Below are 25,957 nucleotides of genomic sequence, written 5' to 3'. Positions count from 1 at the left end.
TCACCTCTTCACAGGGTGGGGTGGGGGGTCCTTGGGCTGCCCTGGAAGATGCAGAGGGCTTCCTCCAGGGCCTGTGGGATGAGGCCTGAGGAGAGAATGACTAAGAGTTAACCAGGCCAAGCAGGGAGAGAAGGTGCTCTGGGAGAACAGAACTGCATGTGCAAAGGCCTGGTGGCACAGGGAGTCCAGGAGCATGAGTGGCAGAGAGGCGGCCTGGCTGGAGTGCAGAGAGGCTGAGCGTGGTGAGAGGTGGCTCCTAGACCAGCAGGAGGGGTCTTGACTTCGACCTCGGAGCAGCGATGGGGGGCACTGATGGGTTTAAGGTGGGGTGTGGACCAGGTTTGCATTTCGTAGAGGTCACTCTGGCTGCCCGTGGATTGTAGGGGACAGAGCCCAGGGAGGGGGGCGTATTGCGGCCCCCCAGGCTGGAGCCAGGGCTGCTGAGCGGGATGGAGAGCTGTGGGTGGCTTTGAGACACCCGGGAAGGGAGAAGGGTGGGAAGGCTGGATCTGGGGGTGGAGGTGAGAGAGCCGGCACCGGAGAAACCTCCACAGGAAATTGCCACGTTTGCCAGAGAGGGAAGGTCCAAGGTCACAGTCAATGGGGAAGGTGGGAGTGGGGTTCTGTGTCCCCACCTCCTTTCTAATCCTGGTTCTGCCAGGGGCATGTGAGGGGGGTATGCCCCGAAGCCAGGGCCCGAGTGAGTGAGAGCAGGATCGGGGGGAGGGAGGTGCCGGCGTGGGAGATGCGGCCCCTGATGTGGAGTGGACACAGGCCGTTGGGGTGTGGAGTTGGAGGCGTCACTGAGCGTCCCAAAGTGGATGGACATCGAAACAAGCCTGCGGGGATGTAGGGAGGGGAGTGTGGCAGGGAGGGGCGGCGAGGCGTGGGGTGGATAGCTGAGACTGCCCCTCCTGGGGCACCAAGCAGGGCGGTGGAGGTTCCCCGAGAGCTGGGGGAGCCCCTGCAGGGCGTTGGGCAGGGGGGCCACAGGATCCACTTTGTGTTTTGCAAAGCCCCTTCTGGCTGCATGTGGAGGGCAGGGCTGGAGGATCCCACGGGGGAGGGTGGAGGCGGGACAGGGGCCGGGAGAGGACAGGCAGGATCCCAGAGACAGGGGCCGTGAAGCTGGTGACCAACTGCACAGGCGGTCCTGGTGGGAGGGAGTCGGGGGACTCATGGGTCTGCAGCGAGGGCAGCTCATGACGCTGCACCTGCTCTAGGGAATTCCCCCCCCACCACCCCCGACGATGACGCAGGTAGCAGGAGGCGGGGGCAGTGCTGGGGAGGGGCCGGCTTTCGCCTCCCCCGCAGGTCGTGGGGCCTCAGGCTCGGCAGCTGCTTAGAAAACTGGATGTGGAGAAAGGGTTGTGCCGGGTGAGTCGGGGGTCAGCCTGCAAGTCACCGAGGAGGGGAGGCTAAGGAAAGGCTCCCGGAGTCTGCACCTGGGACAGCTGGGGGCTGCAGCGAAGCCCCAGAGTGTCCTGTGCATCCTTCACGGCTCGTCCTGAAGGAGACGAGGGAGGACTTTGGAGGGGCTGCTGGAGACGGATTTCCTTTTCAAGAAAGACCAGCAGCATCATCCTTGGTTCCCAAGACCCTTTGGGAACAGGACAGTATGCAGAGAAGGCAGTCCTGGAGGGCAGTTTGAGTGGGGTTCGTCCCCACCTCCAGGGCCTCCATTCCTTATGCAATCATCAGAAAGATAAGGAAGTGAAAATTCTGCTCTAAATCAGGCATCCTTGCAAAAAGAACGTTCTTGTGCTGGGTTGCCAATGTGACTGCAGCCCCCATTCTTTCATCCACCAACCCTGACCTTGGGTTCCCCACTTTGGAAACGGAGTGGGGAGCAGGTGGCGCTGGCTCCAGGTGCTGTGTCTGGGTTTCCTCAGCCCTTGCACTCTTGTTGCTTTTAGAGCCCATGATGTTGGCCGTGTGGATGGACCTCTCAGGGACACTAGGAGGGGAAGGGACCCCTTTCTCCTAAATCGGGTCCTGATGCCGAAGCAGCCTGGGGCTCGACCTTGTTGGAGAAGGACACGTGGCCTGCTCTCCCCCAGCCCTGTCACATTTTCCCAGGAGCTAATCTTAATCCCTCTTGCTGCAGCCGGAACCTCTTGGGAAGGACGGGTGACCAAGCGCAGTGAGAAGTACCTCTGAGGAGCCCGTAAATCCGGGGCTGTTTTCCTGCCCTGTAAATTTGGCCTGTGTCCCTGACAGCAAAGACTTTGAGGTGATTAACAATCTGTCAGGAGGAGCAGTGGGAACTTTATAAGACAGAAGATTTAAGGGGAGACTGTGGAAAATACTCAAAGCCTGGCTCCCCGAGCATGGGGAAGAGCGCCTCGTCTGATCTCTCGGATTTCTAGTTCCACGATCCACCTTCCCTATTCCAGGCTTGGGATCCACCTGTTTCTGGAAAATCTCCTGGAATGGAAAATTAGGAATAGCGAGATCTGTAAACTGTGAAGTGCGGTGCACACTTCAGGGGCGGTCGGGATCTGAAAGGGAGTAGACGGGCCCCTCAGGAGAGAAGGGCAAACATATTCCACTAAATGGAGGTGCAGTCGTGACCCAGGGGAACCCAGGTAACTTACAAGCACCAGGCCTTACCTGTCAGTCATCCTGAGCCAGCTCGGAGCTTCTCCTTTGCAAGGATGCACAGTGAGGGATGGGGAACCCTCAGCTGTCAGCCCAGTGGCAACGTGCGCCAGCAGCTGTCGGCTGTCGCGACTGGGGTCGGTTAGTGCTGAGGGTCTGGCAGCAGTGGGTCAGGGGCCCCTGGTGGGCTGGGGTCATCTCTGAGCTGTTTACTCAACAGCTGTTCTGTGCTAGGACCCGTGCTGGTGGCTTTCCGACACGCTAAGGCACATTGGCTGAGCACCCGTGCCCCTTCCCTGAGCCCTGCCTGGAGCACGAGCCCTTTCTTGTCCCTTCAAAAAAGCACTTCTATAGGGACACCCTCGACCTGCCCTATTTATTAAAAACTTGCAGTCCTTGGGGAGACCTGCTCTGTGGTCACACACAGGCCCCTCAGTGCTGCCCGCGGCCCATCACTGTACTCGAACTGCAAACACTGACGGGGAGCAGGAGTCAGCACGCTTTCTGTAAAAGGCTGAGAGCAAATATTTTATGCTTTGTGGGCCACATGGTCTCTGTCACAACCTCTCAGCTCTCCTGCTCCGCAGCCAGCCTCGTGCAGCCCCCGACAGTGAGCAAATGAATAGGTGTGGCTGTGCGCCAATAAAACTTTATGTGTGGACACTGAAATTTGAATTTCATGTTCTTTTTCACTTGTCATGAAATACTGTTATTCTTCGGGTTTTTTTCCAAAACATTTTGCAGCTATTTAAAAACATAAAAACCCTTCTTAGTTTATGAGCCATACAAAAATAGCTGGTAGGCAGGATGTGGCCCACGGGCTGCAGTTTGCCAACCTCTGATCTAAGGAAAGGGTCAGGAGAGGCACCCTGGGTGAGTTATGGATTGCTCGGTGCCTCGGTCTCCCCACGTATGAGCAGCACGCCCAGGCAGCCCTCCATCCCAGCAGCAGCTGTGCACTTGTCTGTCTCCCTGCAGCCCCGTGATGGGGGCTCTGGGGCCCCCGGTGTCCCCACGAGCAGCTTTTTGGGAAACAGACCCCGAGGCCAGACAACCATCTGGGCACATGTGTGCCTAGAAGGGCCGAGTTCTCGTGAGCTGTTGGTAGTGAAAGGACAAGACGTGGCTTTAATTCATTTCCACCCTGCCCTCGTTGCTGCCACAGGAACCTGCGCAAGGGGCCCAGTGGCGTGGCTGACGAGATCAACTTTGAGGACTTCCTGACCATCATGTCCTACTTCCGGCCCATCGACATCACCATGGACGAGGAGCAGGTGCAGCTGTGCCGGAAAGAGAAGCTGAGATGTGCGTGCCCCAACCCTGGTTACCCTTCCCCGCCTACACCTGGATGGGCTGCGTCCCCCAGGTCCTGCCACGGCCCTGCATGGGGGTGCGCATGGGAGGTGCTCCCTGGAAGCTCCTCCCCCTCGCTCTTGCACAAGCTGCTGGAGTGTGCAGAATTCCCAAGACTGGCCTCCGCGGGGCCTCAGGCTGCTCTGTCCTGGAGGAGCCTCGCTGGGCCCTGGGCTCCAGAGCGTGCCTGGTTGTGATCTGGGCTGGCTGGCAGCACAGTGTCCCGCATCACGTGTTCCTTCCCCCATGGACTTTCCCATGACTCCTGACATCCTTCTGCCCCACCCCGAGGCAGCCTGGGCCGAGGAGACTGTAAGCATGGCGGCCGGGCTGTATTTAGATCTGGATCGTGTACATGAAGGCTGCTGGGAACTGCCCGGCTGGGCGTCCCACAGCCCTCCTGTGGCGCTCCGGACCAGGGGGCACCTGGTGTTGGCCCAGCTTACTGTTTGCTCCAAAGACCAGGTCACGGGGGCCATGGGGACTGTGGAATGGGACAGATGCAGGTCCAAACCCCAGGTTTCCCCTCCCTTACCAGGGTGGCTGTGCGCAAGCACCTTAACTTATATGACCTTCACAGCCCAGTCTGTGAGCTGGGCCCGGGGCAGCCCTGGCCTCCCGGGGTCATGTGAGGACTAAAGTGGTTTGTGAAGTGCTTTGCACAGTGCTGGGTGTCTGGTCAGTGCCGGATAATGCCCGTGCAGGGGACTTCGTGAGCCCGAGGCTCAGCCGGGCCGGGAGGTCCCCTCCCCTTCAGCTTCTGGCCTCTTGGGCTGCAGGATGCTGAGTGATGTCAGTAAAGGAACAAAGGGGACATCACTAAGAGTGGTATAAGCAGAGGAAGTGCTAATGTCCCTTGTGGCATCCTGGGCTGGCTCAGATCAGCCAGGGGGCCTGTGACCTGCCACAGGGCCATGATGATGGCCGTCCTCTTGGGTCTGTCAGGCATGATACTTTGAAATAACACTGATGTGGCTTTATGTCAGTGATACTGTCAAGTTATCCACGCTCAGTGTGCCAGGCGGCTGCTGGTCCTGATCCACCATCATAGCTCACCAGCCCTTGCACCACCATGAGGTCGACAGATGGGGAAACTGAGGCATAGAGAAGTGAGGTCACTTGCCTATGGTCACCCGCCAGGAAGTGGTCAGGCTGGCCCCATGGCCTTTGCCCTTGACCCCTATGGCTTTGGCATTTAGGTTTCGTTCTTAGTGTCTTTTGCTCAGTTCCAGGTAGATTTCTGAGTGGGGAAGGCTGGGGAAGCAGGGGACCTGGGCCCTGTCTTGCCTGACTGAGCCCCCTCTCTCTCCCTACCACCCCAGTTCTGTTCCACATGTATGACTCAGACAGCGACGGCCGCATCACCCTGGAAGAATATCGAAATGTAAAGTATGCTTCTCGCCCGCCAGGACTCCTGGCGCCTTCCCCCGCCCCGGGCATAGATAGCGGCCCAAGGTCACGCTTGTCTCTGCCCCGCCTGGCAGGTGGTGGAGGAGCTGCTCTCAGGGAACCCCCACATCGAGAAGGAGTCGGCTCGCTCCATCGCCGACGGGGCCATGATGGAGGCGGCCAGCGTCTGTGTGGGGCAGATGGTGAGCGCTCTGGGGTGGAGGGGAGCACCCCACCCCTGCTGACCGCCACCACCCTGCCCTAGTTAGCCTGTTTCTCGAAGGCCAGACCATACTTGTCCTGCTCGCCACTCTACCCAGCCTGGCACAGAGCAGAGCTCAGAAACCCCTCCCTGCTTTCCTGTTCCCAGGAGACTGACCACAGGTCCCAGCCTGGAGAGCAGGGCCAGGCAGGGAAGCCTGGCTCTGGGGTCCTGTGGGCCCAGCCAAGCAGCTTCTCTGGGCTCTAGGAGAGCACCTGGCACACTGCCAGGCCCGGTGAGCGCACAGCACAGGCTCGCTTTAATTTATTCACAAGTGGCGGGGGGGGGGGGTGTGTGGGGTCATGTGGTCTGGGGTCCAGGAGGAGCCGGGAGTGGAGGGTGTGTGCTGCGGAGGGTGGAAGTCCCTCGCTGGTCCAAGGAGAGCGCGAGAGGATTGGACCAGAGGTGTTTCTGAGGCCGCCACCTGTGCTCCAGGCCGGGGCTGCGGGTGGAGCTGTGATGGGGTGGGAAGGCAGGCAGGGCCACCACGGGAGCATAAACACAAATGCCGGCCACTCCTTGAGGCTCATCAGGGTCACCCTGGTGTAGAAATGGCTGGGTCATTTCTCAGAACTGGCGTGGTCATGCCTGTGACGGACTCAGGCAAGTCAGAGCAGGGTGTCCTCACCTGCACCGTTGACACGGGGGCTGGCAGCTCTCTGTGTGGGGGCCGTCCTGGGCGTTGTAGGGTGTCGAGCAGCATCCCCGGCCTCTAGCCACTAGATGCCAGCCACACCCTCCAAATTGTGACCACCAAAAATGCCTCTGGACGTTGCCAAATGTCCCAGGGAGCAGTGGGGGGCAAAATCGCCCCCGAGGAAGAACCATTGCACTAGGGGCCACAGGAATAGGCACAGCTCGGAGACATTGCAGGTTCCGTTCCAGACTCTTGCAAGGAAGCGAATATCGCAATGAAACAAATATCGCAATCAAGTGAGAGACGCAAATTTTTTGCTTTCCCAGTGCTTATAAGAGTTAGGTTTACACCGCAGACGACAGTGTGCAATAGCATTATCTCTAAAAAACAATGTACTTACCTTAATTTAAAAACACTTTATTGCTAAAAAATGCTAACATCGTCTCAGCCTTTGGCGAGTTGTAATCTTTTTGCTGGTGGAGGGTTTTGTAAAAAAGGCAGTATCTGCGAACTGCAATAAAGCAAGCTGTGCCCGTAAATGGTAAGTGGAGTGGTAACTGGCGCTTTGCCCGTGTGAGCAGTGGGTGTGTGGGGGCTCCTGGAGGGACTCCCCAGGGGGCTCCGGGCAGGCCGGGGGCCCCATATACTCGGCTCCCGTTGGGAGACCACACGGCATGTGCAGACGCCATGCTGTGTACTCCACATACAGCGCCTCATTTTACTGGGGGGGAAACTGAGGCTCAGGGACATAAAGAATTTTCTGGAGTTCAGGGGCAGCGATCTTTATTGTGCTCAGTAGTCACCCCTGTAGGACCAGTACAGCCTGGTCATCCTGACACAGTGGCCCTGAGCCCCTAGGGACCATCTCAGTGTTCCCCCAAGGGTTTCGGTGGTCCCACTGAGGCCACCCCCTCTTCGCTCCTGTGTATTTACAGTGGCTGTCGCTCCAGACACCTTTTGGCTTTGAGATCACCACAGCCCGAGGGGGGCGGGTTCCTGCTGGGACCTGCTGTCTGTGCCCCAGCCTGTCATCAGGGGCTACGGGGGGCCCGGCGGGCTGTGACCATTTTATTGGCCTGTACTTTGCTTCTGGGGCCCAGGGGGAGGCTTCTGGCTTTGGTGAGGCCACCCCTCTCAGCCAGTTAACCGCCGCAGAAAGGGCTGGTGACCTCCATAGGGAGCACAGGGATACCCCGCTGGGTTGTCGAGCCAAATTCCCATTTGATTTAATTACACTCTCTTTCTTTAAATTACTCCCTGTCCCACTCCAGTTTCAATTGGCAACAGTTTTTTTAATTTGCTGTAGTAAAATTGTTGGCAGCTGGCAGCTGCTGATCTGCATAAAATCTGCACAGCCTCGGAAGCTGAGGCATTTCGGAGCTGAGGCTGGCTTCCCGGTGTGTGTCCCAGGCGTCTTTCTTTACTTGTGGATCCTCTGTGTAATCTTAAAATACTTTCTCATGTGATTGACAGCCAGATAAACACAGACGAGCTGTGTGCCCTTGTGAGCAAGGGGCAGCCGCAGCCGTTCAATACCATCTGGCCCCTGAGGACGTTAACGTTTCTGCCCGGGCCGCAGCCAGACACACGATCCATCACCCCCACGTTAATGGCCTTGCAGAGTTGCTTACTGACTGGGGCAACGATCTTTCCAAAGTGCTTTCTCTGTGGCTTCCGCGGCCCGAGGGTAGGGCTGCTTGGCTGGGGTCTCAGCCTGGGGTGCTTCCCCCCACCCCCTGCCACTGGGCGCCCACCCTCCAGCCCTGGTTTCGGGCCAGCAGGGCCTCGTCTAATTAGCTATCCTTGGCCGCCCTGGGGCCCTGGAGTTGCCTGCAGGGAGAGGGCAGCCACCTCTCCCCGTGCCCAGGGCACAAAGAGCAGGGAGCCCCAGGGACAGGGCTGGCCCAGGCGTCTGAGAACGGGTGGCTTTGATAAAATTAAAAATATCTACATTGATTTGCTTTCTGTATTAAAAGAAGTACAAAGAGGAAACTGCAGGGCCAGGGGCGGGGGGAGGACCCTATCACACACACGGAGGCTGCGGCTCCCAGCGGGACAGGCAGCCTTGCCTCCGTGCCTCAGTGGCCTTATCTGTAAAATGGGAGGAAGAACCGAACCCACCTGGGGGCTGAGGAGTCACCGTTAATGTTAGTAACACCACCCGTAAAGCTCTCGAGACGGTGCCTGGTACAGCAGAGAGCCCACTGTTCTGAAATACACGGAGGAACGAGTTTCCGAGGGGTACAGAAGAGAAGGGTCTGCCCTCGCCCTGCTTCTCATCGACCCCAAGGGGAGCCGGCTTGGTGGGCTGTTCTACCAGTGCGCACACGCGTGTGGTTTACGTCTGATGTGCAGACGTGGGCTTGAACGGCCTGGCTCTTCCTCTGCCCTGTCCTGACCTCACAGACGCACAGGGCAGGGCCTGCTGGTCTGCTTAGTGGCGCAGGGAGAAACCTGCACGCAGGGGATCTGCAGACATCTTTCTGCCCCTTGTTGGTTTTGGTTTTTCCACTGTCTACCTGTCTTGGAGCCTTTTCTGTGTTGGCACGTATAGATCGCCCCCTTCTTGGTGGCTGTGTGGTGACAATAGCGTGGACGACCGAGAGCTTGTTAGCAGGTCTCTCGATGGGCGCTGGGACGTCAGCCAGACGTTCAGTCACAAAGGCCGCTGCAGGCAGGGGTGAAGGTCCTGGAGACTCGGCTGTGGCAGCGCCTGAGACGGCGGCACAGGGGCAGGGGCCACTCTCATCCCCTGAGGTCCCCATGTGCCAGAGCAGGGAAGACGCAGACAGGCTGGCGCTGCCCATGGCTTGGCAGGCCGACATTATCAGTGACTCACTGGGCGCCAGGGGTGGGCCACACAGGCCAGCCCTTCGTCCCTTGCCCCTTTCCCCAGTGGTCTGTGAGCTCAGATTAGCCTAGAACTGGCTCCTATCAAGGCTGCTGTGAGGAGGCGGGGCCAGGAAATGGCAGGAGCGTCAACAGGTGGCTGTACTGCTGGGACCTTGCGGAGGGGGGGGCTCTGTGGGAGGGCGAGCCCCTGCCTTTGGGCCCACCCCCTGCATTTCCATCCTCATCTACTTGGTCTTCCCCGGGGGCCCACACCCTCCTCCCATCCCCCTCCAGCCAGTGAAGGGGACCTTGGAGTTCAGGGTGACTGGCCTTGAGCAGAGGGGAACTATCCAGTTCTCGTGACTCTACCTAAACAGGCCCCACCATGTGTGTTCTGGGCTGGGGTGCAGTCTCCTGCTGGACCCCTCACTGCCGTGCGCTCTGTCCCCAGGAGCCTGACCAGGTGTACGAGGGGATCACCTTCGACGACTTCCTGAAGGTGGGTGTCAGGTGGAGAGGGAGGGCCGTGGGCCGGGGTGGGGGCTCGAGGGGACCCTGGTCAGGAGGAGACAGGCGTCTCTGTGGAAAGGGCACAGCCTTTAAAACAATGTAAACTGGTTTCACTTACTTTTTATTGAAAGGATAATATTCACACATGGGCTGAACAATTTAAGCAGTGCAGAAGGGCATACAAGGAAAACTCTATTTCTCTCCTGCACGAGGCCCTGGTCCCCCTTCTCAGAAGCATCCCCCTTTACAGTCAGAACTGGGGTTCTGGGATGTTCTATGTCTCTATGGGTACCAGCTTTCTTCAGAAGCACACACTGGAGCCAACTGGAGGTTCTGCCCCTAGCTTTTCTTTTACTGTGCCCTGTAGATGGCACTTTTTACATGGCTGCCCGTTCTTCCAGCCTCAGGCAGGGGATTCTCCAGCCCCAACTCGACATTCAGGCATTGCTGGGCCTTCGCTGTTACAAACGTGCTCCCTGGCTGGGAACTAGGCCCCCTCGCCGCTCTGACTGGCAGACACCCCGTAGCAGGGGATAAGCCCACCCTGCTCTGAGCACTCTGGGTCTGAGCACCCCAGCAGCAGCGCCCCACACCTTCCGGGAGCTGAAGACGACAGGAAGTCAGGGGAATGGGGCCCAGAGGCTCTGGGTCCAGCCTGCCCAGGGGCACCCAGAGAGCTTGATGGGCCTGTGCCTGGAGCCAGGCCAGGGACTCGGGTGCCCACAGCCCCATGGAGCCGAGGGGCAGCATGGCCAGGTGGTCTCCTCTGACCTGCCCACTAACCCAGCCAGTCATCAACAAATGCCAAGGAGGCAGGAGTGGTGAGAGCGGGGGCTGGCAGCACAAACAGGGCCATGATGGGAAGACTGGAGGGGATTTCTGGGCTGGAGGTTGGCAGCTCTCACTCCCGCACACAGGCCCTACCCCAGAGCTGGGCAGGGTGAAGGAGGAGGATTTTTTTTTTTTGCTTGAGAAACCAACTTCTTCCCCAAAAGGCTGCCCCTGCCATGCCTCTAGTGCTCCCCAAGCCCGTCCCTGCACCTGGGGGCCTTTCTTGCCCAGCTGGTCCCTCTCTTTCCCTCTCCTGAGCCCTACCAGCAACCCTGTTCCACCTGGCATTTAGCAGAAACCACCCTGAGTATCCAGGTGTCTTTCCCTGGGGACATTTGGTCCACCCAACAAAGATCAGGGCCGCTCACCTGGAACCAGATCTGCCTTCTCTGCATCCTCACAACACCCAGAACAGGTGCCGGAGACCAGGAAGCACCTGGGAGACCACGGGCGAGTGACAGTGGCAAAAAATGATTTCTCCCTGTTTGCAGCCTCAGGGCTGTCCCTGGAGATGCTGAGGGTGGCAGCTTGAAAGTTTGAAGTTCTTATATAAGCAGGGAGACAGTGAGAAGTCACCGCCCACCACGTCTCTGTTTGCCTCCTTCCCACCATCTCTCTGTCTGAGGCCCTCTTGGACCTGGAGTGGCCAAGGAGCTGGCGAGTGCACAGTCCTTGGAGAGGTGGGGCTTTGTCGGGTGGCAGATAGGGTCTGGTAGCCCAAATGTCCCCTGGGCCCTGCCCAGAATGGGCTGTGACGGCACTACCAGTACCAGGTATGTGGCGATGGACGTAGTCTTTGAGCAGCACTACCTTTCCTGGGCGTGAGCTCCCATCCCAGGGAGGTCATAAAGGCCAAACCGTTGTGACCTTTTAATTAACGATGATGGCTTCGTGAAAGCTTCCAATTACGCAGCCCCTAACAGTTCACAGAATACTTCTGTGGATGATGCCCTTGGAGCCCCCGCAACATTCTGGGATGTGGGCAGCACAGGTGGTGGTCCTGGCATTTTACTGATGAAAAGGAGGTTTAATGGGGTTAAGGAATTTGCATGAAAATCACAGAGCCTGAAGTGGTGGGTGGGATTCAACTAAGAGCCTGGGTTCTGTACTTAATAATAACTTGCGGTGACAATCTCAGAGAGAATCCAAATGTCAGAGCCAAATTAACCAGCAAAAAGGCAGATGGAAGTTTTGCTTCCTCGCTTAGCTCATCGTCTTGAAACACAGGCCTCTGCTGCTCACCTGCCCCCCCCCCCCCACCGAACCTCGCAGTGGGTGGCGGGGGCAGTGGGTGGCGGGGGAGGGTGGGCAGGGAGATGGTTGAGGAACTGGGCTGCTTGGTGCGAGGCAGCCGGGGTCACCCTCTCACACTCCTCCATCCTTTCCAGATCTGGCAGGGGATTGACATCGAGACCAAGATGCACGTCCGCTTCCTTAACGTGGAAGCCATGGCCCTTTGCCACTGACGGCCGCGCCCCACAGGAAAGTGCACTCTTTGCCCTGCGCAGGCGGCCTCCCTGCAGCCTGGAGCCGCGAGGCGTGGGGCCTCTTCGGCTGCGGCTCTTGTAAATAGTTGGCACTCCTCTGCCCATCTCCTTCTCCCTGTAGGGTCTGGTATGTGGGACTTTGCTGTTTTTATCTCTAATTAAAAAAAGGGTTTGTTAATGAACGTGGCTCCTGTCTGTTCCTCATGTCCACTGAGGTGGCCTGGCCATTTGGTGGCAGGAGGCCGAATATGAGAAGCAAGCAGCAGCTAACTAATTTTCAAAGATTGGTTTGGAAGATGGAATTTTTTTTTCCTTTTTTGGCTTATTTTGGGTAAAGTGTTTGCTCTTTTCCCTGGTAAGAGCTGAGGATTCATCTGCCTTCTCAATCCTGGGCAGTAAAGTAAGGAAGAGCAGCTCCTTGCTCCGTGGGGGCTGGGACCTGGGTGGTGGGCCTCCCCAGTGTCATGACCTCATATGAGCCTGGAGGGAAGATGTCTGGGGCCCTCGGCCTGTGCCAGCTGGGGTGGTCCGCCGAACTTGTCCTGGTGGAGCTGGGGGCACCGACATTCAACGTCTGGCCGGCTGACTCGGCGCGGCTCCTGACCACGAGTGGTCAGACTGGGGGTGCCCATGGTTCTTCCTGGCAGGATGGGGCCAGCTGCAGGGGCCGGCACTCTGCAGTCAGTGGCAGTGTTGGAGACTGGGCACAACAGGGAGGTGAGTGCCCCAGGTAAGCATCTCCCCCAACTCTAGCTGTCACCTTCCGATTTAGGAATGGGCTGTGGTGGGGGCAAGGAGACAAAAGTCTTGGTTGGTGGCCTTGGCCATGAGTCAGCAGAGGGCTGGCGGTGCCGGGGCGACCTGCTGCCTCACCTGGGGCCGGGCGCTGCCATTGCTGTGGACGACTCATCACTGTTTATGCCAGGCCTCCCCTGGGAGTCATGTTCAAGACATGCTCGGTTTCTTCCATCGACACTCACTGGGAGGCGCCTTTCTAGTCTTCCAAGAAAGGCCTCCTGGTAACGGGCAACTCCTATCATTTGCATTCTTGAATCTCTGATTCATAGTTCTGATATTAAGCGTGCTTTACCTTACTCATAAACACACGTTGGGGTTCAGAATTTAAAAGGTACAGAAAGGCATGCCGCAGTCCTTACCCCATGCACGTTTGGGCCCCATCAGCCCCTTTCCTCGCCATCCTTCCAGAGCTGTTGCATGCACATAGAAGCAAGTAAGTTGCTTGGGGTGGGGCTAACATTGGTGTTTAAATCTTTTTAAAAACCAAAGCAGACACACAGCAAGGCGCGTTCAGGCAAGCATGGCTGCGCAGCACGGAGGACTGCGAGGACAGCACAAGGCAGGGGGCGCTCCTCGGCGGCGGGGAGCCTGGGAAGCCCTGGTTGCTCGGTGCAAACACGACCTCAGAGGGCAGGCTGCTGCCGAGGTTCTGGCCTGCGTCTTGTCACAGATGAGCAAGTGCCTCTGACCCCACTGTGCCCACAGAACGCCGGCCGGGGCTGCCCTGCGGGTATGGCGGGCGGTTAGGGCCTCGCAGCCCATCTCTGGGCGGGAGCAGAGGGCAGCCTGCAGTCCCTGTGGGGCTCTGCACTTCCACCAACGTGCTGGCATTCACATGGGCAGGCAGGGCTCCCCTCAAGGCACTGGCAGCCTAGTGGGAGAGCAGCCCTGACAACCAGCAAGCAGACCCCTGGGTGGTTTCCTGGGCCAGTGGACGGGCTTCCCTGCTCACTCCCCAGCCTTCCCTGCAGCTGGGCAGTGTCTTGGGTTTCCTGGCTGCCAGCAGGATGATTCTAGAAAGTCCCCTGGACGGATCTGCTGCCACTTAGTTCTTGTCTAGGAAGCGTCCCCAGGGACCCCTGCAGCCTCGCAGAGGCATGTGCTCCCACCTCCCCACACGCTTGTCCTTCCTGCCCCAAGTGACTGAGATGGACCCAAAGCAGCACTGAGCTCAGGATGGCTGGCATGGCCACCGGACACCTGGATTTTCTGGGACTCTCCCAATTTGCTTTGACTTTGTTCTTCTCAACAGAGGCAGTTCATGAACACAGTTTTTATAAATAATAATCCTTCATCAGCCCCAGTGCTCCAAGTTTTAGTCCGAGGGTGTGGGCACACATCAAACGTTTCCCTTGGGCAGACCACTGAGGGCCAGCCTGATGTCTCTGAAGCTTTGGGCCATGGCTTACTTAAACGGCTCATTAGGATGAGATTGGTTCACCATGAACCAGTCCATGCTGCTCAGAAGCCAACCAGTTTGTTCAGTCACTGAGGGTGTCATCTAGTTGGTGGGTTAGGGCTCCTTTCCTCCAGAGCATGGGCTGCAGGGCTCACTGGGGCTCGCCCGCCCGGCTCCCAGGACCCAGCTGCATGAGACTGTTTCTGCGCACTCGGTCATCGGGGAGCGAGCAGGCTGCCTATCAGTTGGTGCAAACCCGCTCCTGGAAAGGGTAGTTAATTCCCCACAGGCTGCGGGCTGCAGGCCTTGGATTAACAAACGCCAAGTTCACTGCTCCAGGCACAGGTCTCAGGATGGCCATCTGGGCAGGGCCGTCTGTGTGGAGGACGGAGGCAGGTGGCCCAGAACCGGCTCCTGTTACCTGCCGAACTGGCAGGTGTGCACCCCCACCCCCCTCCCTGGATGGGCTGGCTCATCAGTTCAGTTTGTACTGAAATTTGTTCTGAAACAGGCAAGCTGAGAAATCAATAAATGTGCTTAACAGCTTTCCTTCTCACAGGAATTTACCTCTGACTAAAAGGAAATAGGCAGAAATCAATGCTAAGTCTGATATTTGGAGGAAGCTAAGTCTGTGCTGTGAGGGCCTCAGGCTGTGGGTGGAGAAGATGAGCAGGGACAGTGTCCTCAAGCCTGCGGGATGGGGGTGAGGTCACCATGTGCTTCACCCATTTGCCAGGAATCAGATGGAAAGCAGGATCTAGTCCTACACTGCCATATTACCAAGGGGAAAAGTTACCAGAACTCAGCTTTTGGATGTTAAATGAACACAACAATTCGACACAAACACATCAGTTTGGTAGGCTTACAAAAGGGCTATGTAATGGAAATCTAATAGGATGAGCTCAGGGCAACATTCTGCAGCCACGTTAAAAATGAATTATGGATAAGGGAACAGAGTAAGAGGACAACAATTTTGGCCAAGCACACTCTTAGGGAAGGAATTATTGCTAGACTATAACAAAACAATTCCATTATTTTCTGGTCCAAGGGCCCGGAAGGTTCATTCTGTGCTTTGCTAATGAGAGACAGGTTATGTATGAATCCTGTCCTTGTCACTGAGCTGTTGAACCTGCCCCACCCGCCTGCAGTCAGCAAGGCTGAAGCTACACTCGGCGGCACCGTGAACAGCGGAGCGACTTACAGAGGCTGATGGGGAGTTAAAAATACAAGTTGCCTTGGCAAGGGTTCTGCACACACCTGCTTTGCAAGCTGTCCTCCCACACTGTGACCTTGGGAAGGCCTTGGAGAGTGGAGTGGGAGGAGCCAGGGTTTCAAACACAACTTCCTAGGCGCCAGCGTTGCCTTTGTCTCCGGGCTCTTCCAGACTCAGCGACCAAGTGCCAGCAGGTGTTCCGTGGTGGAGGAACTTGCTCCAGGACTGAAGACTGATGGCCACACCGTGGCTGCTCACCCTTCTAATCTGCTTGTTGAGCAGGTCAGCAAGGGACTAGGTTCCGGTCCTTACCCTAAGAGTGGTTCATGGGGCACAGTAAGGGTGAGGGATGTGCTGAAAAGCGGTTTGCTGCCACCTCCATCTTGGAGAAGTGACAAGGCAGTATTCGTCCCAGCTCTGAGCAGGGGAAGAAAAGATGTGACATGACGGGCTCAGTGGGTGGGAGCAGGGGAGGGAGGAGTGTCCCTCCCTTCCCAGGGAAAGAAAAGGTCCCGGGTGCACAGCCATCGAAAGCCTGCTGCTGGAAGCCCATGTTCAACATCAGAGGCTGAAGACGAGCTGGGGCTCACATGGCGCCCGCTGGAGCCCAGCGAGAGGGAGTCTGCCATCACACAGCAGAGGCAGCCCGTCCAAATCGCTGCAGGCCCCCGCAGCAGCAGCCAGGGAGCCATCTGGCCTGGCCGCGCGGGGTGAGGCGGGCAGGTCTGTGTGTGCTGCAGCCCGAGCTAGCCAGCACCCGAAGCTCACGGCTGCCGCAGCTGCTGCTCAAAGCAAAGGCCCCGAGTGAGGAAGCAGGAGACAGCTCCTGTCTAAGCCCATTATCACAGACCTGCCAAGGTGGCAGGCCACTGGATGGTTTTCACTAGAAGGCCGTGTCCTCACCAGGGGAAGCCCTTTCTCTACAAGGATAAGTGGTGGGTTTGCAGTGGCTGGTGTTTGTCATTTAAATGCACAGTGGGCAGCACTCTCCCCTTAAATGTGGGGCCTCTAGTTCTGAAGAGCAATACAGGGGCAGAGGGCTTCATCTAAGGGGCTGTCAGCTTTCCCTTTCAGAAAGGACCAAAACTCGACTCTCAGTGAAATTCAGTGTTTCCTCTGGTGGGCTGAAACCCAGTAAGCCAGGGTGAGGCTCTGACTCGCAGGGGAAGCGAGGCCTCCCTGGAGTCTTTCAAACAGCAGCTCTCGCCTGGGCAACGGCAGCACATGGCTTGGACTGAAAAGCACAGTCTAGTGGCAGAGAGGGAATTCTCAGGGGGCTGCGGTCCCCTTTGAGCATCTGATGACAGAGCCATACTTCTTCCCAGAAAATGCACTCATGCACAATTTCATGTTTAATCTTGTGAGTTTCTTGGATCCTAGGCTAGGAACTCCTGTAGTGGTGGTTCTGGGAAAAACTACTTAACCGTGGACTGGAAAACGAGGCCACCATGCAAGGTGGTGCGATCTGCAAGGGGTGGGGAGAGAGCCGGGAAAGAGGTATGCCAGGGGGTTCGCGTGTACACCTTGCCCGGGTGACAAGAAACGTGAGCAATGAATACATTTAAAAATTTAATATTAGACCAACAGACCAAGTACAAAGCAAAGGCCCACAGCATTTGAAGACGAGACATGAGAGCTCTGGCCTCTGGCTCCCCCAGCAGCATCTGAGCGTCTTGTGTTAGGGGAGACAGAGCGGAAGAGTTTGAGAAGCAGAAGAGCTACAGAAGAAAAGGAGATGACAAATCCACTAAAGACTCAGAACTTGCACAGAAGCTCCCTCAGAACAGACAACGGGGACAGAGGTAAGACGGGGTGAGCAGAAGGGGTGGATAGGGGCCAAGGTTTTTTTTTTAAGTCGCTGGGTAAACGTTGGTTTATAAAGGAACTCTGATCCTTTCCCTACCAGGCCGATTTCTTCCAGCAGAAAACACTGACTCAGGTGGGTGTACCTGGAGATTACAGTTTGGGTCTGATAAACTCTCCTTCACAAAACCCAGGCAATTTTCAGGAATGGGAGATATTATAAACAGGCTGGGAAAAAACCCAAACCAACCCTGCGCTTGTAAAATTGTGCACTGGACCAGCTGTTAGCAGGGAGCAACAACAGTTTAAAACTCTTTAATCCTAATAAACTTTTCTGGGCCTAACTTCTTTTGAATTCTCTTTAATTCCTACAAAGCTAGGCAGGGAGAAGGAATGCAAAATGAACTGTGACGCCACCTGGAAGGGACTGCGCCTTGTTCTACCCAGGGGTCCAGCTGCATGAAGACTAGGAGGGACGGAAACCTTATTCAGCGAGGTCATGAGGGGGTCAGACCACCACACACCAATGACAGTAAATAGAATACTCCGTGTGCTGACTGCAGACTGGCCTCCTTGGTGGCGGAATTTGGTTGAAAGGAAGCAGACAACCCTCCTGACAGAGCTGCCTCCCAGGAAGGCGGCCCGAGGAAGCAGCGTGCTCTGCACAGGTAAGTGAGGCCTCCTAGCCGCAGCTCCCACTCGGCTCCGCCGTCCTCTCTGGCCGGACGTGGATCTGTAATGACCGAGTATCTTAAGCAACCTGGGAAACCATCCAAGCCTTCCCGACTCAAGGGCTCCAGGGTGCTGAGGAAAGGCGCGCGGTCGCCAGCGTGATGCGCTCACAGCCGGCGGGAGAGCATCTGCTCTCTAGAGGAGTGTGGCCAACCGTCCCCATGAGGAAATGCCCACTGTGCCCACTTCCTCCGGTTCTGTTTCTGATGGTCCTTTATGCCTTCTTTTTTAATCAAGATTGTCTATTTTGTCTTTTCAAAAACTGCTTTTGGCTTTATGGTAAACTTTACTATTGGTTGGTTTTCTATTTACTGAAATTAAATATGAATGTGTGCTTTTATCCTTATTTAACTCTTCTACTTTCTTTGGGATCACTGTCATCTTTCTTAAGCTCTCTGAGGTGATGGTGGAGTTCACTTATTTTCAGTCTGTCTGATCTTCTGTTATAACGTCACAGCTCCTGTCTGTCCCCTCTGGCCACATCCCGGGATTTTGATGTTCAGTGCCTTCACTGTCACTCTGGTCTAGAGAGCTCGTTTTCCATTTTTATTTCCCTCTTTAAAAGTGAGTTAATTCAGGAGTGTTTGGAATTTCCAGGAGTGTGTTTATGTTTTCATTATTTTGCTTTTTGCGGATGTCTAATCTTACTGCTTTGGGGATTGTGATCACCGAATTTGGCCTATATGGTCTTTTGCAATCTGAGATGTTCTCTGTGGTCTCATACATGGTCATTTTTTGTGCATGGTCTACGGGTATTTGAAAAGGTACAAAACTATGTTTAAATCTATCGGATCGAGCTTGTAAATTACCAAAAAAAAAAAAAATCCTCCAATCCTTAAATATTTTTACGATTCGATCTGTTGATTGCCCACTGAGTGAGGACGTTGTTTCCCTTGTAATTCTGTCAGTTCTTTGCTTTGAGAAGCTGAGGTCTGTCAGGTGGCTGCTGCTGAGAACAACCTGGATCAAGAGTAATCAACAGCTTGCCCTCCTAATCCTTAGGAAATGGAGGCTATCGATCAAATGGGACAACCGTTCTCTTCTGTTGCCCTGTTTTATCTCAGTGATTTAAGATCATGGTTCCTCTGACAGCTCTTCCTCTCATTCTCTACCCTAGAATCACCTTCCATCCCACTGGGAGGATGGCTGTTTATTCAATGAACATGTAGAAAATACCTACTTTGTATCACATGCGGTAAACACAACAGGAAGCAGAATAGTCATTAATGAAGTAGTTGTATAAATACATAATCATGAATGGCGATAAGAGCCAGGAGAAAGAAGTGCCACCCCAGCTTTATGGAGGAGGATGGTGGTCGGATGTGTCAGAGAAGACCACCCTGACCAACACTGGCTCTCAGATCCCAAGGATGGGTGGGTGTTGGGGCCTTGCAGGCTCAGAGCCCAGCACACAGAAGGGCCCCCAGAGAGGACAGGTCTGGAGACTGGAAGGCTGGCCAGCAGGCAGGAGCAGGCACAGAGGGGCCTTGATAAGGCCGGGCCTGATCTGGAGAACTGCAGCAAGACCCTGTGCCGAGTGTACACAACGATATGGGGAAATCCACGAGGCGGCCAGGAGAGCGGGGATCCCAGCTCGGGCTGGGGGGCCACTCCTGAGACAGGTGGGAGCAGGTGTGGGCTGAGCTGGAGGAGGTGTGCGAGGGCAAGGAGGTATGAATTTGAGTCATCAGTGTGAGGCACTCAAAACCGTAAGACAGAAGGAACAGAGTAAGATGAAACAAGCCCTGAGAAACCCCGCTTTTCACAGGCGCTCGAGGAAAAGGAGCGGGCAAAGGAGAAAGGCGAAGGCAACTCAGGAATGTGCGGCGTCACACAAGTGGACCCTGGGGTGGTGTTCTTCCCCAAACACTTACAACCTGGGGCAGAGCTCTGCCTACTTGTCAAATTCCTAACATTGGTTCTTCCCATTTCCGCCCTGCCCCCAAGTGAGGCTACTCCCTAAATACTGTCATAGGGAAACGCGAGCGCAAGGTCGTAGTTGTAACCCACTGTGGTGACACAGGATGACCGGCAGATGGGAAGAGCACTCTGGAAGGCCAACTGGTCCACTGCAAACTCGTAGGCATGGATCAGCCCCCGGTGTCTAGAGGAAGCACAAATTGGGCAACAGGATCAGCACTGCGTGACTGGCCCTCGCCCCTCCGGCTGCTGTCTCTGCAGCAGGCATTTGCTTGAGACAGGACAGCGATTCGACTTAACAGATCTGACCTTTGGGCCCACAGTGTGTGGGACACTCAAGACCCTGAGACTGGAGAGAAACTGGTGAGCGGGCAAGTTGGATGGCAGGAATTAAGTGCTGGGAGGGAGGCACCGGCACCACCTGCATGTGGGTCAGTCCTGTTCGGCAGCTGAGGCACGGGACTCCACTCAGAGGACCGGGCTTTGCCACTGTCACTAGGATTCTAACCACAACAGGTCCCTAAGCCTCCTGTCTCGGGTGCTCGGCACACATGGCTGGCCTTTCCTCTCTGTGTTCCCGACCCCACACAGCTGTCTGCAGAAGCAGTGAGCTACTGTTGAGGAAGTGCTTAAAACAGGCACTCAGCAAGTGTTATCGGCTAATTCACTCTATCGCATCTACAAGTAACTCCCCAATTCCTATGGAAAGAAGGCTATGCCCAAGGGTACATCCTGAAGGGAGCAATGTGGCATGGGGGAGGCATTCAATGATAAATCAAACTAAGAAGGGCTTTTCTGAACACCCACAAATCCAGCCCAGCCCACTGACCTCCTGTGAGTGCTGAAGCCATCCAGGTCGGCGCTGCGTACCACCCTCTCGTAGGGCACGTTGGCCGTGATGAGGCTGTGGCTGTTGAAGGAGAGGTGACGAACGGGGTGTCTGGAACACAGCGGGAGAGAGAAGTCCTGCGAGGTCAGTCCCATGGAAACTGAGCATGCCCCACGTTAGCTACCGTGGTCTCGGAAGCTTACAGCTGCGAGGAACTCTAGAACCCTCTGAGCCAAGCTTTTCTTTTAGGGAGGAGGACGCTGTGTCTGCCTCGGTTCCCAAAGCTGGGTTGAGCAAGGCCACACTCCGCGCCCTTCTCTGTAAAGAAGTCTGAATGCCCCTCGTGCATCCCGGTTGACGGCCCCAACAACTGGGTGTGTTCACACATGAAGGACACACTCAACCTGAGACAGTTCAGCATGCCGTGGACAACAGCCCCATTTCTGCCTCCTGGCTTGCTGGCCTTGGACAAGTCACTCAAGCTCTCCAAGCCAGGTTCCTTCTCTGCAGGGCACGGGGGTGACGGGGTGAATTTAGTGGTGTCCCATAAAGGTCCCCTAGTCCTAAGTCAGAGGACTACAAATGACACATGTACTCTGGGTTGTGAAAGCATATTCAGAAAATCCTGGAAGGAAACGGCTTGAGATCTATGCAGCTGTGGAACTACGTAGATCTACAATCTGTGTAGTATGTGGAACAAAGGCTTTTGTTTGCTCTAAAAACTCTTATCCACTGCCTACAGCACTGGCCACGGCACTGAGCCAGGGACACAGCAATCCTTCCGAGGGTAGGCATCTGCTTGCACTGGACATCTTCTTTAATGCTAACTAGCTAAGAAGGTAAGATACACTCCCACACAGAGCCAGTGTTTCTAGAGCATGAGAGATGTTACAAGCCACAAAGATAGGACACAGACTTCAGCACCTGGGAGGAGGAACATCACCACGGGCTGAAACGGTCCACCAGGCCCCGGGAGATGCTGGCCCATCAGCCAGGCCCTTTCAGAAAGGCAGAGGGTAGCAAAGAAGGGGACGAGGGAGAGGCCCATTCGGGCTGAGTCAGGGCTGCTCCTGGGATGGCCAGGGCAGGGGCAGGCTTCCTGGCGAGAGCAGAAGATCCTCTGGACAGCAATGAAGGTTAGGAGGAGTCTGAGCTTGGCCCTGTCAGTCCAGGGTTTGGGGCACCAACCAGAGGAAAATATTGTTACAGGACTTCACTAGGGGCCCAGTGAGGCAGGACAGGAAAGTGACCAAGCGAGAGCTGGACCAGAACTCAGAAGAGAATCAGGATCAGCAGTGTGCACGGGCAGCGGGGACTTGAGCAAGTATATGAATTCTGCGCAGCAGACTGAAGAGCGAGGCATCGGCCTTGTGCAGGTGAAAACAGTGCCCTCATGAGGGACAAGCCATTAACTGTGGCGGCCACTGTGTGCATTTACACATGAGTTAGGAAGGCAGATGCTGGGACGGGACGACGATTCTGGAGAAGACCTCACTCACCCTGGCTTCACCTGAATGACTCATCCGAGGGAGTGCAGCTTTTCAGGGAGAGAAAAACGAGACCTGCTGGAGTGCAGGCCTAGGGAACTAAGTGGGGCTGGTGGCAGTCCCTGGGGCCCCGGACTGCAGTGGGAACAGTCCTAGAGGCCAGGCTGAGCCAGCTCTTCAAAATAAATAAAAGGGTTCCCTTAAAGGCAAATATTTCTACGATGCTAATATGTGAGAGTTTTAGTTGCCTGTTGGCACCACCTAGTGGCAACTCAGTGCATCACCACAGAAATCAGAAAAACAGCTGATGGCCAGAGCTGGGCGGGTGGACATGCCCCACGCCCCCGGGCTCAAGTCTGAGAACAGCTGCTGGCGGAAGCCCCCACTACCACTGCCCTCCAAGGAAGACACTAATTCTTCTTTCCACCTGGCCGCCTCTTGTACTCACAATGCAGACTGCCCTGCCTTCTCATAGGTCTGGTTTATCAGGACTTGCAGTTAGAGGGGAAAACCCTCCGTTCGTAGCTGCAGGCCTTGGCATCTGTGGCCACTCTCCTCTGTCCTCACGGTCACTTGCCCCCAAATGTTTCTTTACAGCAGTACTGAGGGACAGCTGGGAGAAGGCTTGTCGCCTTTCTTCCCAGCTGCCTCAAAAGCAGGCATGCAGGGCTGGGGGAATGTGGGGGAGGGGATGGCCTCAGGTCAGCTCCAGTTGACCCTGCTCCAGGTGAGGCTGCCTCTGCTTTAAAGGTCAGGAGCAGGCTCGACCATGTTGAAGCAGTGAGGCCCCATTAATGCAAACGTACCTACATCCAGGAAGCCAGCGGCCTGTGCTTGGGATGGTATTTATTTCTCTTGAATGTGAGAGTTAAAAGTTGAAATTACAAATTCCTCCTTAGCTGAAGCCTGAATACTTTCAGTCCTAAGTGTCCTTCCAAACAGTGTCTTAGAAAGTCCCAGAAACGGGCAGAAAGTGACCGTCATGCGTGTGGAGACTGGCATAGAAGATGGTGGCTGCACCTCAGCTAGGCGTCACGTCAGGGCCTCCACCTGCACTGGGCATGGGTTACAGCAGCTTTAATGAAGCGGGAGAGGAACTTCCCTCCACTGACCAGCTCCATTTCTGAGCCTCAGTTTCCTCCTCTGAAACATGGACATAAGAGCAGCAGCCAGCTCACAGGGTTATGGTGAGGATCACACAGCAACATGAAGCACTTAGCCCAGCGCCTGCCTGGCTCAGAGGCTGACTACTGTTATCACTACTGTTGCTGTTATTACTGAAAACGCCTGAGGAACTACTTACCTCGAATGCACCTCCCACAGCTTCTGGTTCATCCGATAATCCCACACAGAGACCAGGCCTTCCTCGCCTCCGCTGACGATTTTCCAGTCATCCATCTGGACTGCGGAGACCCCAAGTTGGTGGGCAGAGAGCGACAGGGCGATTTTGTCAGTGCGGAGATCGTGGATCCTCACCCTAGAAGGCCCAAGACAAGCACAGAGGAGGCAAATGGGATTAAAGCCCAGGATGCACACTCCTCCTCGGGTGTGCTGGTCTGTGCACAACGATGCTACGAAAATAGCATATAAAATGCTTTCAGTTGCAAACATCTGAATACTGATATCAAACTTTTATGTCCTTATGAGTACACTATCCCAGGAGGCCAAGACACAACAGAAATGAACTGTTCACAACTATTTAATCAGAATGATTTAAAAGCACATAGAACAAGACAGACCCAGGACAAGTCTATCAGCTGCCCTGTCGCTAACTTTATCTGCTCAACAGGGAAGACACCTGCCCTGGGCCCAAGTCCATGTGCAAGGAAGTTGAGATGTGACGGGCACCGTGCCTCCACACGGGTGTCAGCCTATGAAGACTGTCCAAAGGGTAAGCTGACCGCCCAGCACAGTAGTTTTGCTGGTAGAATAATATTCTGTTAGGGACACAAGGTAAGTCAGCTACACTTGTCTGCAACCCAAACCCTCACCTGGTTGGGAAAACAACACTTTTCGAGTATTTAACTCTGATGACTCTGTAAGTTCATCACCATCTTGTCGAAATTGCGAGAGAGAATGAGTCTATACAGATGGTCCCTGACTTCTGATGGTTCGACTTACAATTTTTTGACTTTACGACGGTGGGTTCCAGCCCGGAATTCAATCTACTGTTGAACTGCACAACTCTGAGATGAGGTCAACTTTGGGATTCAAACATTTGCTGAAGGATGAATATGTCTAAATAGACTGTTCTGTTTTTTTTTTACTTTTGAAAAATACACACACACACTTAAATAAATCATCTTGTGAAATAACACTTTGTGTGTGTAAACTTTTCTACTGCTTTAAAAAAATCCTTGAAAACTGTTGCTCTTTTTCAACTTCTTACTGTAACAATGCATTTTCAATATTTACAACTTAGGATAGGTTTATCGGGACATAAACCCCACCCCAAGTGGAGGAAGATCTGCAGTGGGACCGAGCATGACTGAATCACGGTGAGAGTGCGTGGACACTAGGCAGTCACTTACCTAAAGTCTTGGAATAATTACCTGCCTGGTAATGATCTGAATTTAAGAACCTCTTTAAAAACTACTTTTTATGCAAGTATATGCTGAATTTCCACATAGAGATAAATTAGCTAATGAGATGGAAATCTCGTACCCACTAGAAATACCAACATAGCTAGTTCCTCAAAGAAGCCACAAGAGCTAAAGTTGCAGGTGGCAGACTCGCAGTGCAGCTGAGTCTGACAGACCCTCTGCTGCGAGTCCACAAGGAGAAGGCGCACTGCCCTGGGAAGACCCTGCCGTCTAGCCGGGAGCTGGACAGACGTGATGCTAAGACACTGAGTGTGATCGTAAGCATGTGTTCAACACAAAAAACATGGTGAGAAGGGATTGTGTGAAACACATTCTGTGTCCTAAACTCGTAGTTATCTGAGTGTGTGCACACACACACACACAAATTATTTTCAGAGCTGTGAAAGGAAATTATTTTGAACTGAAAATTCTATACCTAGCTTACCTACCAAGGATGAAGGTATAATTAAGACCTTGTTTGTAACAGAAAATGACTCAAAGTGAGTTACCTGTGGATACTCTCTGAAAGAAAGTGATGTTGCAAAAGACCAGAAGGACTGTGAGGAGCCAACACACAGGCCACGTGGTGATGTATACAACAAACACTGACAAGGCAGCACGAGAAGACGACGGCTTACGTGAGGTCCGAACACGTCTGCTGGGCCAAGAGATGCAGTCGGAGCAGACCCACCTGTTAACAAGAAGGGCTGCACACGGGCCAAAGAAAAGCTCAGTCTGTGCTACGCACAAAAGGTACGTATGCAAATGACAAGGAAGAGAGGTGACAATTCCATACCAGAAAAGGCACATTTCAGAGCAGAAAAGAGCATTTGATGAGAGTACTTTACAACGATGAAGGGTACAGTTTATTAAATGTTTGGTAAAAGTTGCCTAAAAACCAAAATATTACATGGACCTAATTTTTTTTGTAGACAGGTTTTTTTGGTTTTTTTTGGGCTTTTTTTTAGTAATTCAGCTCCTTTAGCCATGGCCATCTATTTAGGTTTTATATTTCTTTCTTTCCTTTTTTTTTTTTTTAAAGACTGGCACCTGAGCTAACAACTGTTGCCAATCTTCTTTTTTCTTTTTCTCTGCTTTTCCTCCCCAAATCCCCCAAGTATATAGCTGTAGATTTTTTTTAGCTGTGGGTCCTTCTAGTTGTGGCATGTGGGACACTGCCTCAGCATGGCCTGATGAGCGGTACCATGTCTGCGCCCAGGATCTGAACCGGTGTAACCCTGGGCTGCCGAAGTGGAGCACACGAACTTAACCACTCGGCCATGGGGCCAGCC

General features: G+C 54.7%; 2 protein-coding genes across 7 annotated transcripts in view; one reads left to right on the top strand and one right to left on the bottom strand.

The window, feature by feature from the left end:
- The window catches only part of TESC (tescalcin), a 45,875-nt gene extending 33,791 nt beyond the window's left edge, over window positions 1-12,084 (top strand). The window contains exons 4-8 of one of the 6 annotated variants that reach the window (XR_001400219.3): window positions 3,767-3,906; window positions 5,277-5,343; window positions 5,439-5,546; window positions 9,526-9,573; window positions 11,804-12,084. Coding sequence is in view for 4 of the 6 variants with exons in the window: in XM_014854707.2 (XP_014710193.1) it covers window positions 3,767-3,906; window positions 5,277-5,338; window positions 5,439-5,546; window positions 9,526-9,573; window positions 11,804-11,881 (436 nt within the window). In the remaining 2 variants the exon portion in view is untranslated. Of the gene's footprint in view, window positions 1-3,766; window positions 3,907-5,276; window positions 5,344-5,438; window positions 5,547-9,451; window positions 9,574-11,803 lie in introns of all 6 variants that reach the window. The other 5 variants (XR_011505371.1, XM_014854707.2, XM_044775799.1 and 2 more) reach the window with 5 other exon arrangements.
- Window positions 12,085-16,868: 4,784 nt separating this feature from the next.
- FBXW8 (F-box and WD repeat domain containing 8) overlaps window positions 16,869-25,957 on the bottom strand; it is a 113,214-nt gene continuing 104,125 nt past the window's right edge. Inside the window, exons 9-11 of the mRNA XM_044776430.2 lie at window positions 23,387-23,560; window positions 20,597-20,707; window positions 16,869-19,951 (exon numbers count right to left, since the gene is read on the bottom strand). Of these exons, the coding sequence (XP_044632365.2) occupies window positions 19,807-19,951; window positions 20,597-20,707; window positions 23,387-23,560 (430 nt within the window). The 3' untranslated portion in view covers window positions 16,869-19,806. The remainder of the gene's footprint in view (window positions 19,952-20,596; window positions 20,708-23,386; window positions 23,561-25,957) is intronic.

This window comes from Equus asinus, chromosome 8, assembly GCF_041296235.1.
Source record: "Equus asinus isolate D_3611 breed Donkey chromosome 8, EquAss-T2T_v2, whole genome shotgun sequence".
NCBI classification, from domain to species: Eukaryota; Metazoa; Chordata; class Mammalia; order Perissodactyla; family Equidae; genus Equus; species Equus asinus.
Note: the sequence above shows the minus strand (reverse complement) of the source record. Positions and strands in the feature narration are given on the sequence as shown.